The 18,540-nt window shown below is 52.1% G+C and overlaps 1 protein-coding gene across 3 annotated transcripts in view; it reads right to left on the bottom strand.

Moving 5' to 3' along the window:
• Positions 1–18,540, bottom strand: part of VAV2 (vav guanine nucleotide exchange factor 2) — a 122,750-nt gene that overhangs the window by 31,297 nt on the left and 72,913 nt on the right. For all 3 annotated transcript variants that reach the window (XM_040083032.2, XM_058423066.1, XM_058423065.1), the window contains exons 3-4: positions 15,446–15,504; positions 3,687–3,755 (exon numbers count right to left, since the gene is read on the bottom strand). In XM_040083032.2, the coding sequence (XP_039938966.1) occupies positions 3,687–3,755; positions 15,446–15,504 (128 nt within the window). The remainder of the gene's footprint in view (positions 1–3,686; positions 3,756–15,445; positions 15,505–18,540) is intronic.

The raw sequence follows: 18,540 nt of genomic DNA, 5'->3' as shown, positions 1-18,540 counted from the left end.
GTAGATTTTGGTGGAGACCTGCTTTGCCCAAAATCTTATTTGGTCCTCTATGCAACGCTACAACTCCTCTCCTCAAAACAAATTATTTTCAGAAGGGAAAATAATGGTAAAAGTTGTGCAAATTAAATGTTTCACATCAAACCACTCTGCCTGACTCTGAATCCTTTAAAAAGCCAACAAATAACCCAAAATCTGCCCCGTGTAATCTACCTAACTGTGCCACTGCAGAGGGACAGTGCCATGAAGTGGAGAGGGTTCATCATAAAGAAAGCTCTGGGGCTGTAAGGAAGGCCAGGATTAATCGCTCTCATAAATTTAATGAGACAAAATAACTGGAGAGAGCTCAAGTGGCAGCGGAGAAAATTTAGGTGAAATGTTAAGTATAACTCTGAGGTACCAGGATGGTTTGGAGCAGCTGAAAGAGCCATAAAGGGGGAGGGAAGAGCAGTTGGCAGGGCAGTAAGGTGGATAATTGCCTCCTGACATCAGTTCCCAGCAGCCACAGCCATGTGGGAAGCAGCAGCTCCCATCCCTAGGGATCTGCAGGAGCATCCTCAGGACAAGGGTCACTGATACATCCCTGATATGGGGCACAGGCTCCAGAGGATGAATGCACACGCTGCTGCTGCGGCTGCTGCAAAACCCGACTCATTTCATGGAGCAGCTCCCCCCAGACCGGCTGCTCCAGGGTCTGGCGTGGGGCAGGCTGGAATAAATCAGGCAGCAGCGGCCAATTGTCCCTTTACTGCTCCTCACAGCATCGATCAGGCAGCACTTGCAATGCGAGCGGCCCTTGCCATCTGCCCGGGCTGGCTGCAAGCTGCCATCTGGCCCAGGGCACAGCAATCCGAGGGGCCAGAGGGCTGAAAACAGGGAATTTGAGAACTTCCCAGCTCCCCTGATAGCCTTTTAGCTTCCCTTCCCCTTTCCATCACCAATTGTTTGTTTTGTTTTCTTTTTTTTTTTTTTAACTAAATAGCTGTTTCCAGGCAATTACGTGCCTTGATCTGCTGGCTGTGGGATCTGTCTGGAGCTGGGATTAATCCCTGCAACACCCCAAAGGTGAAAACACAATGGGGTCATCAAGGCTTAAACATCCTTTAAACACACCAGTGGCCCGTGGCTGCCCCATGATTGCACACACAGCTTGCTCCTGCATCCCTTGCCCAGCCCTGGCACTGGATTTTGTCCCACAGCTCCTCCGTGCCTGGGGAGTTCTCAAGATTAACGTTCTCACCCTTTAGAGCATCGTGGGGACAAAGCCTGGTTCCTTCTGCTCCCCAAATCGGCACCTCCATCACCAATACGTTCATATTTTAAAGGCTCTGCAGCACAGGAGCTCAAAATCTCAACCTGGGGACACCAAATTACTCCGCTTAAGCACTTACACTAGAAACGAAGCATTCTGACATTCTCCAAAAAGCCTCATTTAGCAGCCCCCAAAATGACTTGTTAGAAGCAACTCAGTGTTTACCCTGAGCTTTTTCTCCAGCAGCACAACACCCAAGGAGGGCTCCCTTTGGGGGATTCCTCTCTGCCAGGGTGAATTGGTGGCACAAAGCCCACCAGGGTTGTCCCTCCTCGCCCACCCTTGTCCCTCTGAGCCCTGTGGGGACAGCAGAGTGGCACCTCGAGGTGACAAACCCCCGCTGGTTTTACAGGCAGGGCTGGAGCGGCTCCCTCCACACACTGGGCCCTTTCCCTGCCTGCTGTGGAAATCGCTTCCTCGCCTCAAAAAAAAAAAAAGGCATTTTTGGCTGCAACCCCATCTTCCCAAGGCTGCTGGATCATCAGCAATACGAAAGGCAGAGGCGCTGGATGGACTGAATCACTCCCAGCAGTGAATGCTGCCCTTGTTGAGCTTGTTTGGAGAGGGCAGGAGCTAAGAAAGAGTTTTCTCATCGGTGCCACAGGCCGCCAGGGCCCAGCAGCGGGGCCCGGGGCCCACCGCTGCGCCTGGCACCCTCCCAGCCCGAGCTCCCCTCTCCAAGGGAGGAAAGGGCACTGCTGGAGCTGTGCTGCAGGCAGCAGGAGCAGCGGCACTCGTGCTGAGGGTTTCTCCGGGGGGTTTTTTGGGGTTTTTTACAGCTACGGGCGAACGCCGACGCGCGTTTCGTAGGCCGCGTTTCAGCGCACCGAGGGACGGGCCTGGGTGAAGGAATTGGTGCAATCCCTGCTGGTTTCAAAGTGCCTTTCCCCCAAGAGTCCTAAATAAGATGGGGAAGAAATTTTGCAGAGGATTTTGCAGAGGATTTTGCAGAGTATGGGGAAATAGGGAAAGTTAAGAGCTGGAGGTCTGGGACAGAACAGGGAAATTAGCTGAAATAAGCCTCCAAGTCATCTGATGGGCGTCACAGCCCCTCTGGCCAAGGGACAAGGAACAGTTTGGGAAGCTCCCACCTGGACACCTTGTCCCCAACAGACTTAAACCTGGGAACCCACTTCCAGCACCAAATAACCCAGTGCAGCCTCCCAAGCCCACCCTTTCCAGGCCAGCACTGCCATCCCCACCAGCGCTCGTGTGAGAGTCCCCACACAAACCTCTCTCCAATTAAAAGCACATCTGCCTGTGAGAAACAGGAATTTTAACTCCCAATATTAAAGGGATTTTGAGAACTTTTGGAGAGGAGGCGCAAGAAATGCTGTTCTTGAAAGGATCTCTTTCTTAGTTAAATTTTTATTAAACTGCGGCTGCTGGGAGCCAACGACAAGCAGGGAATTCCAGGGTACTCCATTCCCTCCGCTGGTAATTTATGATTTACTTTTGTAATAACCGAAGCCATAAGGAACTCATTGGATTAAGGAGTCTTATTATTTATGTTGTGGAACGATAATATTTAACTGCATAAAGCCACATATCCACCCATGCAGTGCATCCCTCCATACGTAGCACACTGCACTTCATAAGCAAAACCCTGGCTTGATGGGAATGCTGCCATTGAATTCCAATAGTGCCTGCACTTCAAACCTGCGTGCTGTAGCTCAAGGTTGATTTTAAAAGCCTGTTACATCATCACCACGGGCAGAAAAAAAAACAAACCAGATAAACACAGACAGAGACAGCAGCAGCATCACCCTACATCCCACCAAGGACAAGCAGGATGGGTGTCGTGGAAGGATGTGGCTGTCACAACCCTTGAAGTGTCCAAGGCCAGCTTGGATGGGGCTTGGAGCAAGGTGGGATGGTGAAAAGTGTCCCTGCCCGTGGCAAAGGGGTGGAATGAAATGGTATTTAAAGTCCTTTTCAACCCAAACTATGCTCTGATTGCCCCAGGGCCTTCTGGTGTTGTCCAAAATCACACCTGGGGGATGCAGCTCCCAAAAAATGCCATGGGGGGAACCAGCACTGCTAACAATGGGTACCTCACTCCCAGAGCTGGCTTGGATCACCTCAGAGGATGAATTAAGTGCTAGGGTTTGGGGATTTAGGAGGAGGAGGGGAATCCCCTGGGCTTGGCCCCTTTCGCCCCCCACCAAGCCACTCATCAACTCAACCTGATTAAAAGTGACATCTCCCAGGGCTTTACACGAGGAAAAGACGGACTTTTGTCAGAGCACAAAAATCTCCTGGCCAAAGGATCAAAGCAGCCGTCCTGGCTCTCCCAGCCCTGCTGTCAGACTTTATCTGCCTTTGCTGGAAACCCAGGGCAACTTTTCCCCTCCCAGGAGAAGGTGAGGCCACTCACTCCGCCAGCTCCTCCAAGCTCCGGTACACGTCATCATCATTTTCCGTGGTCTCCTCCGAAGGGAAGGGCCTGGGAAGGAAAGGAATGACAGGGTTATGCTGGCGCCTCACCCCTCACAGCAGAGCCCCTGAACTCAGCCCAGCCCTGAGCATCCTGCTGAGCAGCACAAAATATTCACTGCAAATCCATTTTTGTCCCAGAACGACACCGTCTCTGCTGCTTCCCGAGGGCAGGAATCCAGGTGGGGAGGCTGGCTGAGCACATGGGGCAGCAGAATCCAGGTGGAGAGGCTGGCTGAGCACATGGGGCAGCAGAATCCAGGTGGAGAGGCTGGCTGAGCACACGGGGCAGCAGAATCCAGGTGGAGAGGCTGGATGAGCACACAGGGCAGCACCCTGGGCACCAAAATGAGGGGCTGCATGGGTCTGACAGCACCTCAGAGCCCCCGTGGCTGAGCCCTTCCTGCTGAGCTGGTGCCACACAAACAACTCAGGAACCTTAATTCCAGCCTGGTGTTGGATTTGTTGGGATGGAGAAACGTTTTCTCCTCCAGTGATGGAGCCTTTCTACCTGTGAGCTCCTTCCCTGCTTGGCCAGGCAGGGCTGGGCACTCTGAGCCGCTTCCCACTGGCAGCTCCCAGCAATCCCACTGGAATGAATGAGTCCTGATGAACCCCAGGCTTCCTCATCTGATCAACTTCGTGACAGCTGTTAAAAAAGTTAAACCCCTGGAGATGAGGGAGAGGACACCAAAAGGGCAGAAAGAAAGGAGAGGGGAAAGCAGATTAAAACAGCGAGGGAGGGAGTGGGGGGAATACAAGAATTCCTTGGCTCGTTCTGAAGCAATAACCAAATAATGTAAGAGGGAGATGAAAAACACTGTTTTAATTAAAGCCCACGTGTTATTGCTGGCACAGGGCCAGGCTGGGCCGTGGCTCTGTTGGGGCTGGATGCGCCTCATGGCTCCAGCTGTGCTGGGCATCCCCACGGGCACAGCCAGCCTTGCTCCAGCCCCACACAGGGACACGGAGGGGTGGCAGCTCTGCCCATCCCTCCTGGGCATCCTGGAGAAGGCAGGTGGGGCTTCCCAGGCTGAACCACAGGGTGGGACAGGAGGAGCTGTGGAGGAGCAAAGCCGGTTACATGTGAACCTCTAACTGCCCTCAAGAGCAATTTCTTCCTCTTCCCTGCCCATGATAGATTGCCTCTCCTAAAAGATTTAATACATGGCCTGGTTAGCCCCCCAATTTGCTATTTTTGGATCCTTTCACCGGTATTAATTTGCTTTCTCTCCCCTGCTACAACTCAGCCTTCCTTCGGTGAGCAGCTCCAGACCAAGCACTATTTTGAAATAGTGCTGAGACCTGCAGCAGAGTTCAATTAAAACCCTGACCAGGCGTTGAGTCCAGGAAGGGAACGAGCTGCGGTGACCCCAGCCATGGAGCAGGACAATTCCAGCTGTCACAGGTGCCCTGCCTCTGCAACAAGGAGCACCCAAGGTGTGTCCAACCACCAGGAGCCCCCAAGGTGTGTCCAACCACGTCCATGTGCAAAGTGGCAACACGAGAGGGAGGAAGGCAAGGGATGCAAAGCTCTGGCAAGGAGGATGAACTCAGAGGTGACCTCTGTTTTAAAGATCACTTGTTACAACAACAATAAAAAGAAAATCCAGCACAAGGCACGACCTCCTTTCTTTTACGTGCATTCTGCCCTTAATCTCTGACTATTTCCTTCCCTAGCGCTCGCCACGCTGGGGAGAAAGGAGTAGAAGAGCCATAAAGAATATTAAAATCACGTGGACACATCTCCAGCCATAAATCTGGACTTGAGGCGTAATTGGCTCCTGTGATACAGCCCCCCATGTAAAACAAGGAGGCAGGAAAGGGAGTAAAATGTTTCCTAATCAGAGTTTCACGGGGATCCAGCTCCCCTGGCCCTCCCAACTTCACCTTGACCGCCAGTGAAGGCCCAGAGTGAAAGTCAGGGCAGGGGAGGAATTAATAACCTGTGTCCCTGCAGTGGCAGCTAATGGCTAAATAAGGACTCACAGGATGCAATTAGAGGGAGAAATCACACCGGGGTGAGGATTACTAAATGAACCATCCAAAATCTGCAGCTGAAGGGCAGCTTCTTGGACAAAGCCTTGCATTTTTCCTTTGCTCATCCCTCGCTCTTCCCCAGGAGTTCTAAGTGCAACAACACAATTTAATTCAGCTCTACCTACAGCCACTATTTGAAGTATCTCCCTACTTTTGACTTAAGCTCCCTTCTACATCCACTTAGGTGGTTTTTTTGTCACTGAACACACCTGAGCTGGCGGCAGAAGCGGATTTGATGTGGTGGGGACAGACACCTCAGCAGATCCCTGTCAGGGCAGCACGAAGAAAAGCCAGCTGGGAGACCTTTTAAAGCAGTATTTCTCACAAGCACAGGGTTTTCACTGAGAACCTTCCCACAGATCATGCCCTTGGCCCCAGCCACGCAGGGAGCAGCATCTCCATCCAGGTGGGTGAAGGTGCTGCACCTTCCCCAACAGCAAACACCTGCTTTGGGACCAATCTCTGCATCTTTTTCATTTACTTATTTACTTATTTGGTAAAATGAATAAAAATCTTGTCAGCCAAAAGATCTAAAAGCTCTGGGTTCCCTGGGAAATTCTTAAAAATCACCAGGCACATTGTGACTTCTTCTGTAGGAGCAGAGAATAGCTGGGGATGCCCAACAGTAACGAGCATTCTGAGTCCACTGAAACCCAACAGGTCTGCAGAGTCCCCAGCTTATTAAAAATTGTTTGGAAGTGTCTCTTATTAAATATCTCTAGCTAAGCACCACCTTTTTTTCACTCCACTGCCATGCAAAAGCATCTGCTGAGCCATTCATCCTCCCAGCCCCACCCTGCTCAGACGGAAAGCAGAAGCCCCCAGTGCCATCAAACAGGGCTGGAACGGGCTCTTCAGAGATTACAAAGCTCCCAAAGTAGATTCCTTCCCAGACAAACCCCACAGCACCCCGCAGCATCCAGAGATCAAAGGAGGGAAGGGAAGCGGGATGGATCCGGTGTGTTTGTTTTAGGGAAGAAAAGGGGAGAAAGGGAAGAAAAGACCGAGCAATTTGTTACAGCGTTTGGAGGGAGCTGCTCCTCTGGAGGGCAGGACTCACAGCACACGATGCCTCAAAGCACCCCCTTGACCTCACAGGACATTTTGGCCACTTTCTGGATCTCACAGAGCTCCCTGCAGATGGGACACGGGCAGAGCCAGCCACAGCCACAGCACTTCACCCACGGGGACAATCAATTAATAATTCACGAGCCACTTCATGCAAAAAAAAACCCCTCCTTTGCTCTCAGGTTGCCCCAGGATCCCTCCCACACCACATCCTCACCGTCCAGCCCTGCACAGGGAATCTCACAGTGCTGCCTGGCTGCTCTTCCCTCTGAATTATTTAACGGGAAGAGCCAGGTAGGCTGCAATTCTGACAGCAATGAACAGGGAGGTTTATTTATTTATGAGCATATTTCAGCATCTGGGCTGCCTTGTCCTAGCGACTGAAGCCAACTCTTCACCTCTGCAGAGAGCAGAGGGTCAGGGATGAGGCAGCCTCAGCCTGATCCTTTTGTGCAGCAGCATCTTGGCCTCAAATCCAAGTGGGGCAGACCAAGGAGGACCCTGCCTGGTTTATTTACCATTTTTTCCAGTCTCCACTCTGATTTCTTGGGGTCAAACACCAGCCCTGGGGACAGCAAGCTTGATGAGAAGTGAAGGGGGAGGAAATGCCCGACTCAGGGCACTCCACCCCAAGGAGCTGTTCCCACTCGAGGCTGCTCTCACTGGAGATGGTTCATCAGGCAGATCTGCAAGGAAGCTTTCCTGACTCGTGCAAACACTGTCAGGAGTCTAAAGGAGGTGATTTATCCCTTTCTGGAGGGGGATTCCACCCTCCCAGCACCAGCAGGATAATCTCCCCCTGTTTTCCTAAATCCGGGGATAACACTTGAGTGTTTTAAAAAGCAGGTGGAGCGTGTGACACTGGGAAACCTGAGCTGCTCCCATCTGCCGTCCCTTCCGCGAGGGATTTCTGCAGCCACGGGAAGGAAGGAGCTCCTGCAGCTCAGCTGGGATGGACGGGACAGTGCTGAATCCTCCTGGCAGAAAAATATTTCCGTGGTGTGGAACCTACAGTCTGAAATTACACCCTGCAGCACTTCCAGCTGCCCCGGCTGGGTGTACAGACCCCCCAGATCCCTGCTTTGAAGGAAGCATCGTGGCAATGCACAGAAAACCCACAGGACACCCATTTCACCAACGTTTTAGGCTTCAGGCTGTGTTTCCATGGGAGTTTGGGAGTGGGGTTCTCAGCCCCACAGCTCCATGCTTCCAGAAAAATCCTTCTGTCCCACTGCTGAGGTTTAATGCTGCTTCAAGTGGCAAAATTTCAGACTTTGGCTGTTCCCAGCACATCGTTTTGGCAGCTCCAACCTTCTCCTTTTCTTTTTTCCTCCTCTTTGTCTCCAGGAGGACGAGTCACCGGGGATCACCCCGTTGCTGTGACTGTGCCCCCTGTCAGATATCAGTTCTGGAACCCTCTGAGCACTCCTGGAGCTGCCCAAGGAACATCATGAATTTTCCCAAGACTTTTACACACCACAGAAAACGCTTCCCTCATTGGCTTAATGGAACTAGACAGATTAAAGCAGCATTAATTTCCCAAGAGGCGGCTGTGAGCTGCCCAGGGACCAGCAAAGAGGTGACCTGGAGCTGCCTCTCCAGCCCTGCCCTCGACCCAGGCAGCTCCTCCAAGATTCGGTTCCCATCTGTGAAAGGATCTTGGTCCGGTGCTGCGAGATAAAACCGCACTATTAATACCCCACCAAAAAATCCATTTATATAAAGCAGAATAGAATCAATTCTGCCCGTGCTGAACAAGAGACATCAGAGCATACCAAAAGCTGCTGAATTTAATTAAAATCACACTTTTCTGTCACATTACTCATCTCTGGAAAGAAGCACCTCGCGCGGCGCCAAATTTTAGACAAGCCCTCTGAAAAATTACGGTTTGCTTTTTTGTTCGCGGTCTGGAACTTGCAGAAATTCTCCCAAGATTAATGCTGGTGGAAATTCAGCAGGGAAAGAGCGAGTTACATCACCAGGAACACAAAAATGATGATGGTGATGACGATGATTTTGCAGGAGAGCCACTCGGCGCAGTGTCAGCGCCCAAGGGCGAGCTGCGGGCCCTGCTTCATCCCCAGCTCCAATCTGAGCTGAGCGTTTCTGGGGATGAGAAGACAAGAAAATAACAGCTCATGTAATTTTATGTTTCGACACATTATCGCAGTTTTAAAAAGCCCCTCGTGCAGCAGTGCCTCGCTCCAGCAAGAGGGGTGATTTTCTCCTCACTTCAGCGCCACACTGACGAGAACAGATGGATAAAATCAAAAGGGGAATCCAGAAATGTCTTTCTCGAAAAGAAAGGGAAAAAAAAAAAAGATCCAGACCCTGTGGGGTAAGAGCACAACCAACACTAGGGGATGATTGCCTCAGTAAAGACCTGGGATGAATCCCATCCGACAACATCCACCGCCTCACGTTGGGAAACACCTGGTGAAAACACAGATCCTGAAACCCCCCATTTTAACTGGCAGCCAGGCAGCACAAGGAGATCTTTCAGCACTCTCGAGTTCCTCTGCTGTACCTGAGCAGCTGCCATCCTACGAAACATGTGCCAGCATAAATAGATAATTAGCAGAAGGGACCTTTCTGCCTGGTTCCAGCACTGCTGTCTGCAGGGACGTCCCAGCCAAGAGGGGCCCAACTGTGCGCCACAAACCAGCTCCAAACAGCTCATTCCCAGGGCCAGCAGGATTCCTCTCCCCAGTGAGGTGCAGAGAGACCAGGGCTGCTTCAGAGCATCCAATGCCCTCCCCCAGGCATGGCAGTGTCACTGTCCCCCAGTGCTGGGAGCCGCCCAGGTCCCCTATTTTGGACCAGCTGAGCCTGGAGCTCTTCTCCATCCTTGGAGCATCCTTGGGGTATTTTGGGAAGATGACCAGAGGTGCTGGAAAGGTCCCAGAGGGTGGGCAGTGACACAGGAGGAGCCTGAGGGAAGCACCAGGTGGGCAAAGCCAAGGGGCAGGGACACAGCAGTGACCCCAAAGTGACAAAGCAGTGACCCCAAAGCCCAGCAGTGACCCCAAAGTGACGCAGCAGTGACCCCAAAGTGACAGAGCAGTGACCCCAAAGTGACAGAGCAGTGACCCCAAAGCCCAGCACGCCCCAGCCGAGCCCAGCCAGCAGAGCTGAGCTCAGTCAGAGCTGTGTCTTCACCATGCAGAGCTGCTGGTGGGGAGGGGGACAGAGGAGCTGCCTTTGCTTCGTGAGCAGATGCTCACGGGGTGACCTCAGCGTCCCCCCAGCCTGCAGAGCAGCCATGCAGGAAAACATAACAGGGATAATTTTCAGGCTCTCTGTGAGAATACAGACTTGCCAAAATAAACGTGCTAAGAACATTTTTTTCCTGGGTTTTTTTGGTGGGGTTTTTTTTTTGTTTTTTTTTTGTTTTTTTTTTTTTGGTTGGTTGGTTGTTTTTGATTTTTTTTTTGTTTGTTTTGTTTTGTTTTTGTTTTTGTTTTTTTTAGTGGGAAAGGAGCTGCTCTTCAGCCAAGGATTCTGCTTATCAACAAACGTGGTGACTCCTAAAGGTTTGGTGGTGCCACAGGGAACAACCCCCACCTGACCTCCTGCTTGTGAGGTTTGTGCTGGGCTTCTCTGGGTTTGTGCTGGTGACCAGTTCCAAGACTGGTCCCAGCTCCAGGAGAGCTCTGCACAGCGACTGTTCCTATTTCCAGGCACGGATCCTCCCGCAGCCTTCTCCATCCATTTTATAGCAACGCTTAAAAGTGTGTACAAAGAAAACACAACGGCAGTAAAAGAATAATGGGCAGAGTGCAATTCCAGAGAGCCGCTGGCAGGGGATAAAACAGTCCTTGTAAAACCAACCTTCGGGAGAAGAGGTGCCCTAACAACCTCCTCACCAGAAGACACTTGAGGACTTAATTGTTAGCGCCTTTAATTGCTTGCCATTTTCACACCCAGCTGGATCCGCCTCCCACCCCCGGGAGCAGGGGGAGCAGAGATCGAATCTGAGCTGCAGGAAGCCTCCAGCGTGCTGGAGAATCCTGAAAAATGCCGTGAAAGTCTTCACCTATCTCCCTTCTCTCCTTCAGGACAGCAAGGGGAACATCCCCCAGCTTGTGCCAACACATCTTCTGCAAGGTCCCAGATGGGATGCCAAAGTCCTTTTTATGGGGTCACCCCACACCACAGCGGGGCTCAGTCAGAGAGGGAAATGCATTAAAGTCACGAAACCTGGACAAAACTCCAGGCTCAATTCCGAGCTGGTGGCTGCGTCACCGAGGAGTTTCCTGATCAGCCAGTGGCACACACTGGGGTGACAGACACGCAGGTTTTGGGGGGCAGGGGCTGCAGGTCCGGCTCCTTGTGCCCCCCGCTCCTCCCCTGTGGGCAGCAGCCTGGGCATCTCCTGCCAGGAATGCTGCTCTGCCTCTCCCTGCCCATCCCTCCTCCCTTCCAGCCCCCCACACACATCCTGATATTATTGGCAAGCTGCTGAGCACAGAAACGCCCGGGCTGAGGATGCTGCAATCCTCCTTCGGAGCCCGTTTGATGCTTTCCCTGGGCCAGGGGGAGCAGGGACGAGCCCTGGAGCAGGCAGGGGCTGCAGGGAGCTCTCCTCTTGATCAACCCTCACTGCAGGCACGATGCTGGAGCTCATTTGGCTGCCTTGAACGTGCCTGGAGTGGCTCAGACCCGGGCTAATTCCAGCGCTGAGCTTTTCTCCTCTCCCCTCTCTGCACTGTGGAGATGGGGGAAAAAAAAAAATAAAAAAAATCACACAATCCTGGAATGGTTTGGACGGGACCATAAAGATCATCTCATTCCAATCTCCCTAATCCAACTTGCACTAAACCAGGTTGCTCAGAGCCCCATCCAGCCTGGCCTGGAACGCTTCCAGGGATGGAGCATCCGCAGCTTCTCTGGGCAACCTGCTCCAAAAACCACGGGATGGCCAAGGTGGACATTGCACAGGGCGCCCATGGGCAGCCCAGCCGCTCCCACTGGATCTGGACTGGTCACTTTTTCTTCCAAGTGACTCAAAGGGGTGCTGCCTTGGCCCCAGGATGGGGAAAACTCATCCCTGTGTCCTTCCCTCCACGCCAAAGCACCTCCACTGCTGCTGTGAGAGAAAACCTCCTCTGACAAGCAGGATTCTCCCTCCTGCCCATCTGTGGATGTTTTAAACTCTCTTTTATTAACTGTGCTGCCTTCTGAGGAGAGTCACCGAGAGGGCCAGCTCATACAGAAAGGATTTGCTCAGATTTAGGGCCCCCATAAAGGTTCCTGAACGTGCAAACCCCTTCCCGTTCTCAGCTGGGCTTTGCTGCGCGCGCATTAAAAATGCATGCAGGCAGCACGAGCCAGCGTTCCTGAACCTCCTGCTTCGCTTGCACAACTCTGCTTCCAGGAAAAACACACATCTCAGGGAGAGGAATAAACACATGCCCCCTCCTCTGCTCAGAGCTCGGAGCACGAGGTGGATGATGGAGCCTGGAGGACGCCAGGATGTGCCACAGGCAGCAGGGAGCAGTCCTGGCTGTGGCAGAAAAGTCTTAAGGGAAAACAGGAAAAAAAAAAAACAGCTTTAAGAAAATAATTATAATCCTGGTTTATAGGGACCTGCAACGAGCAGTCTTCTTGTCCTCCAGAGAGCTGAGTTTGCTCAAGAAAACTTGGAATGAAAACTCGGAGAGGGGAACGAAATCTCTCGCTGCAAAGCACGGGGGAAGCTTTGCACGACATCCCTGGGCAAAGGCCACGCTGCTGCAGCATCCTCCAGGCTGGCTGGGAAGTGCCAGTCAGCGTGGGAATGGGGCAACGGAATGAGGGCTGCAGTGGAAAAATCCTGGCTGGAGAATAAAAGGGCTCCTTGTGCAGGGACAGCCAGGCGTGGAGCACAGCGGAACTTCTCCCTGGAAGTGCTGACAGTCCTCCAGAAGGATGGAGGGAAGGATGAGAACCGATAACAATTAAATAATTCCCCTCTCCTGGATCTGCTCTTCGTCCCCATGTACAACCCTTTGGGACAACAGAGGCATCAAAACCCCAGCAAAAACTTCCCATCCCACCAGCACAGAGCCTGCCTCCTGCAGGATTTGTGGAAGCAGCCCTGGGATGGGGACAGGGCAGGCAGAGGACGGTCACAGCAGGGCTGTGGCTACAGCTGCTGCACATTAGGCACATTGCAAATGAAACGCTGCGTTCAGGATCGAGTTTTAGCCCTGTTTTTGCTGCTTGTTCCTTGGAAGAAACACTCTGTCATCTGCACAGGGCTGTCCTGATAGCTATCTGCAGGACTCTGGGAAACAGGGCTCCTCTGCCAAGGTTCCTGCAGCCAGAAGTTATTAAGACAGAAAGAGTGATTTTTTTTTTTTTCTTTTTTTTTTTTTTTTCTCACTGAACACCACACAAGATTGATTTTTATTTTTCTCCACGCCATGAGACTTATTTAAGGACAAGTAACAGGCTTTGGGATTTATTTCACTCTTAATTCGCGTGATCCTGATTCTCAGACCCTAAACCAGGGATTGGAGCAGAGCCACATTCATGCTGTGGGACTGAAGACCGTACAATCCACCCAGCATCCGAATTTCACTGTATTTACCATGGTTTTAAGCGCTGTGCCTAAGCCAAGAAGATTTTTCCCGCTTCCAATGGAAGCACTGGGAAGAGGACGGACCCCAACGAGCTGAGGGCAGTGGGGGCTGATGTGAGCAGTCCCTTCAGAGAGCCAGAGCTGCTGCTGGTTCCCACAAGATTAGATTAATTCAGATTAATTCGTTTGAGATTAGTTTCTGTCACTGAGGGGTTGGTGACGGTGCAGCAAGAAATCACCTAATTTAAAGGAAAGAAGATGCAGCAATGGACAAAGCCGGGGCTCTGTGGCTGCAGGGGACAGCGAGGTGGGAGGCAACACTCCCAGGAGGGCATTTTCCTGGAATTACAGAATTCATTTCTAGTCTGTTCTATTTTCCAGCTAAAGGAGTGACAGCATTTTTCTGTTCCTGCGGAGCTGGAGGAGAAATAGGGTTAATACACAGGAAAACAGGGTTAGAAGCAAAGGCTCGCTAAGCTCTCTGCTATTTTGGTGTAATTATGGTGCCAGAGGCTTCCAAGATAAAGGATTTCAGTGGGAACTGTAAATGCCAGCTGTAAAATGAATGAGAAAAAGCCACATAGCCACAAGAATAGCAAAGCCTCCCTTGCCTCTGGATCCCAGCTATGCCCAGCCATCAACACAACCAGGCAAAGCCTTCCCAGGGGTGGCAGCTCCCTCATCCTCTGAGCTGGGTCCAGAACCTCCCTCCCTGCCTCGGGAAGGGCTTTCCCAGGGGTGACACCCCAGAACCCTCCCAGTGACGCCCCAAGACTTGATCCCAGCCCTTGCCAAGGCGCTGACGTTTGTGCACCTGAATCCCCCACTGCCCCCAAACTGCCTGGATGTTCTTTTCCCTCCAAACAAAAAGCACTGCAGGCTCCTCCGGGGCTCGGGGCTATCATCACAACACACAGTCCTTAACTTGCAGCAAATCTCTCTTCCTGAAACCCTCGCTCCCTGCATCTCCCCCCAGCCCTGCTGGGATCCGTGTTTAACAGATGGGAAGGCTCCGAGCTGCTTTTACACGTGAAAAGCTGCTCCCCTCCAGCAATCACAGCACAGACAAGACAGGGAAAATATGTTCCAGCAGTGGGAACCGTGGCAGGGGGTGCTGGGGGCGGGTGGCAGGGCGGGGAGTGGGGCAGGGACCCCATGCAGCCTGAATCCCTTCATCCTGCCTGTGCCTGGCTCGGGCTGCAGCGCACATCCCAGCCAGAACAGCAGCAGGGCTGGGGAGAAAATCCAATGTGTTCTGTGCTTGGGGGGTGAAAACACACACATTCCCCCCCACCACCACCAAAAAAAACCCCCAAAAACAACACCAACAAACCCAAGGAAAGGTAATTTAGGCTGCAAACTCATCGCTGTTATAGCCAGGGTCCTAATGAGATGTTCCCAGATTAATAACACAAATGCACTCTAACAAGGAAGGCGATTGCGAAGCAATTTTGCAGGGAGCTGAACAAAGAGCAGGATAACAGCTCTGCTTAATAGGGGCTGTCTGCTGCTTTTAGTTCCTTCTGCACGGCTCCCTCAGCGAGCAGGGGAGGAGCAGGCAGCACACCCAGGGCACTCCTACCCCCCTCACCAGGGATGAGCCTCTGGCAAAGCCTGCGGGACATTTCCCACTTGGTAAAGGCAGAGAGGTCCCTGCGCTCTCCTCACAGGGGCAGGGGACACTGGGGACACCGGGGACACCGGGGTGATGCCACAGCTCTGGGTGATGCTGCCTTTCCTGGGATCCCTGGTGAAGCTGAGCAAAACCTTCAGCTACAGGCACCAAAACTCACCCTGCTGCCCTCCCCAGTAGGAACAGCTCATACAATTCCTCATATTTTCACTTATTTCATCTGAAACTATCCCCAAGCAGCTGTAGGGATCCTACCTACATCCCAAGGGCACCCTTGGTGTCTGTTAAACCCCATTACGTGCAGCCTCTAAAGAGTCTGATGTGATTAAATACGCGGAATATGGAGAGAGAGAGAGAGATGTTGTTTTAAAGCATCATATTGAAAGGATCTTACCTAATTCCTTTGGTTTGAGCAATACTGTGGAAGGAGAGCCTGGATACTGCAGAGATCACCTGGAAATGAGAGAAGAAGACGCTTGGTGTGCTTACTGAGGACACGGGAATGTTTGGTGGGAGCCCAAGGACCCCCAGCCTGGGGCTTGGAGCTGAACCCCCGCTGGAATGGAGGTGCTCCAGCCCTCCCCCCAGTGTCACAGTGTCACCAGCAGGGCTGGGAGGACACTGCCAGTGCAAACCCTGCTTTAGGTTCCACCCCTGAGCACAAAAGACATCGAGCCCTCGGCTATAAAGATATTATCCGAGGAAACTCCGTCCCCACACTCGTTTAATGAGCCCAGACCTGCCCTGACAGGTTTTATGCAGCACTGAGAAGCATTGAGAAAACCCTCTTACTTCGTGTTTTGCTACAAAAGGATTACAACTCCTTCGGTGGCTCCCCTCACACAGAATGATCTTACTGAGGCAAACTTGCCAAGACTGAAGGGCTCTGACTCCTCGCAATTCAATAAAGATGCATCATCAGTTTGTCAGAGGTGAGTGCAAGACAATCGCCCTTCTCTGGCAGGAAACAGCCAGGAGTGATTCAACACCCAAATATTCTCATCAGCGTTGCCATCAGAAGCAACAAAACCACCAGGGTTTTCAGAAAAACCCCATTTTCGGTGGAAGTTTAAGTTGCTAAGGGGAACTTTGAATGAAGAGGAACAAAGAGCGGGGCTGAGTCGGCTGTCGATTTAAGCTGTGTTTTATTCTTGTTCGCATTCACCAGTTCGAAGCTGGAGGGTTAAAAACAAACCTGTTCTTTTTGACCTGGTTTCCAATCTGCTGGGCTGGGACATGGGTGGATGAAGGGCTTCTTGAGTGCGCTCCAGGTGTCCAAACCCAACCCCCTGGGAGCTGCTGCTGCCGGGAGCTGCCCTGCGTCCAGCCCAGCCACAGGGAGCCCTCAGGTCCCTTCATTCAGGAATCTCACTCGGGGATGCTCCTGTGTTTGCTGAGCCACCTCCACACCGCCCACCCAGGGGCCACACCCCTGAATTTTCTGCTGGGATGAGCTCAAAACCTCTCTGCCTCCCTCATTTTTATCCCAGGACATCATCGAGAGCCTCATCTCAGACCGTCCTTTCCCCGCACGTGTTTGCAACCTTCATCCCTCCCACTTTCCATCTGCCCTGAATTCCAGCCCGGCTGTCACCTGCTGGTGTCCCACATGTGGAACCAAAGCCGGGGCAGCATCCAAAAAACCGCCACAGTTTGGTGTTTAGCCGGTGATTTCCACATGGAAACCAGGGGACAGAACATCCCTGAAAGGCTCCAGGGCTCATCGCGGCACAAAGCACCACGAGTGGTACCTGGAACACCAGCCCAGACAGGGCACAGAGACTGGAGACTCCACTGGCACCTCCAGCCCTGCTCCAGGGGGCTTAAAATAGTGCCAGGGAAGTCCTAGACTGACTGAATGAGTCCCTTCCCTGCTCTATTTTTAGCCTTCTGAAGTAAAAAATCCAGTTTATGAATCAGGCAGTTCCACTGCAGGGTTTGACTTCCAGGGCAATTTAAGAGAAAAGCTCCCTGTTCTCCTCACCAACAGGGCTCCCTTTGTTCTCTGCTGAGCAGCCCCGGGCTCTGCACATCCTGGCACATCAAAGCCCAGGCACCGGTTCCAGGGAGGAGCCAGCAGAGCTGAGTGAGGATCCCAAATCCATGCTCAGGTGGGAAAGTGAGGAGCCAGCACAAACGAGTGAGGATCCCAAATCCATGCTCAGGTGGGAAAGTGAGGAGCCAGCACAAATGAGAGGATCCCAAATCCATGCTCAGGTGGGAAAGTGAGGAGCCAGCACAAATGAGTGAGGATCCCAAATCCTTTGTCCCCATCCCACAGCACAAACAAGTGAGGGTCCCAAATCCACACTCAGGTGGGAAAGTGAGGAGCCAACTCAAATTGGGAGTGAGGATCCCAAATCCTGTGTCCCCACACACCACAGCTGAGTGAGGATCCCAAATCCTGTCTCCCCACACACCACAGCTGAGTGAGGATCCCAAATCCTGTGTCCCCACCCCACAGCACAAACAGGCGAGGATCCCAAATCCACGCTCAGGTGGGAAAGCCAAGTCACCCGTGTGTGAGGGTTCAGGCACAAAAAACCTCCCTGAAGCACCTCCAGAAGGCTGAACAGCGACTGTCCCAATATCAGGGAACATTTTTTTCCCCACAATTCCTGCTAAGAGCAAGACGAGCCAAGTGCAAGGCCAGCTCCTCACAGACCCCAGCCCCAGCCAGGGAAGTGCTGAAGCATGCATTTAAGGATAAGTAATCCTCTCAATTTCAACAGGATTAAACAACATTCTTAAAAGTAAGTCAGCCCTGAAGTGTTTGCTAAACTGTGTCTCATTTTCCCCCATAAAACAGCTTCATATTTGCAGGCAAACCCTGTCCTGACTTCTGGCTCCGGTGTTTGGTCAGGGTCTGTTGCAGCACAAGGGTCCCTGATCCCAGATGAGGCTTTTCCCTGCTTCTGGAATTCCAGGACAGACCAAAACAACCTGAGCAGATATTCCAACCTGCCCCTGAACGCTTCAGGGATGGAGCAGCCACAGCTTCTCTGGGCAACCAGGGCCTCACCACCCTCACAGCCAAGAATTCCTTCCCAACATCCACCTAAGCCCAATCTCTGTCACGTTAAAACCACTTCCCCTTGTCCTGCCACTCCATCCCTTGCCAAAAGTCACCCTCCAAGTCATTTGAAGATGTTGTTTGGAACGCTCTTCTCTTATCTGTGCACTTTTCTGCCGGGAGATGTAGGGCTGTGGGTTTTAACAACGGGGGCTTATGCAGATTATTGCCATTATTATTACTTCTTCACCCATTCCTCAATGCAATTTCCTCCCTGGAAACTGCATTCAGCACACAAAATTACCATAAAAGCTATATATAACATCCCAGTGACAATAAGATGGCAGGAATACAAACAGGGATATAAAGGCACCGAATGCAGGTGATGCACAGCCACTTCTCTCTACCAGCGACCTGCAAAGGGTTCCTGGGGAAATTTCTGGTGGTTTTGCTGTGACGAGTGAGGGATGCCCTTC

The sequence above is a fragment of the Hirundo rustica genome, chromosome 20 (assembly GCF_015227805.2).
Source record: "Hirundo rustica isolate bHirRus1 chromosome 20, bHirRus1.pri.v3, whole genome shotgun sequence".
Taxonomy (NCBI): Eukaryota; Metazoa; Chordata; class Aves; order Passeriformes; family Hirundinidae; genus Hirundo; species Hirundo rustica.
This window is presented reverse-complemented; position numbering and strand designations above follow the sequence as displayed.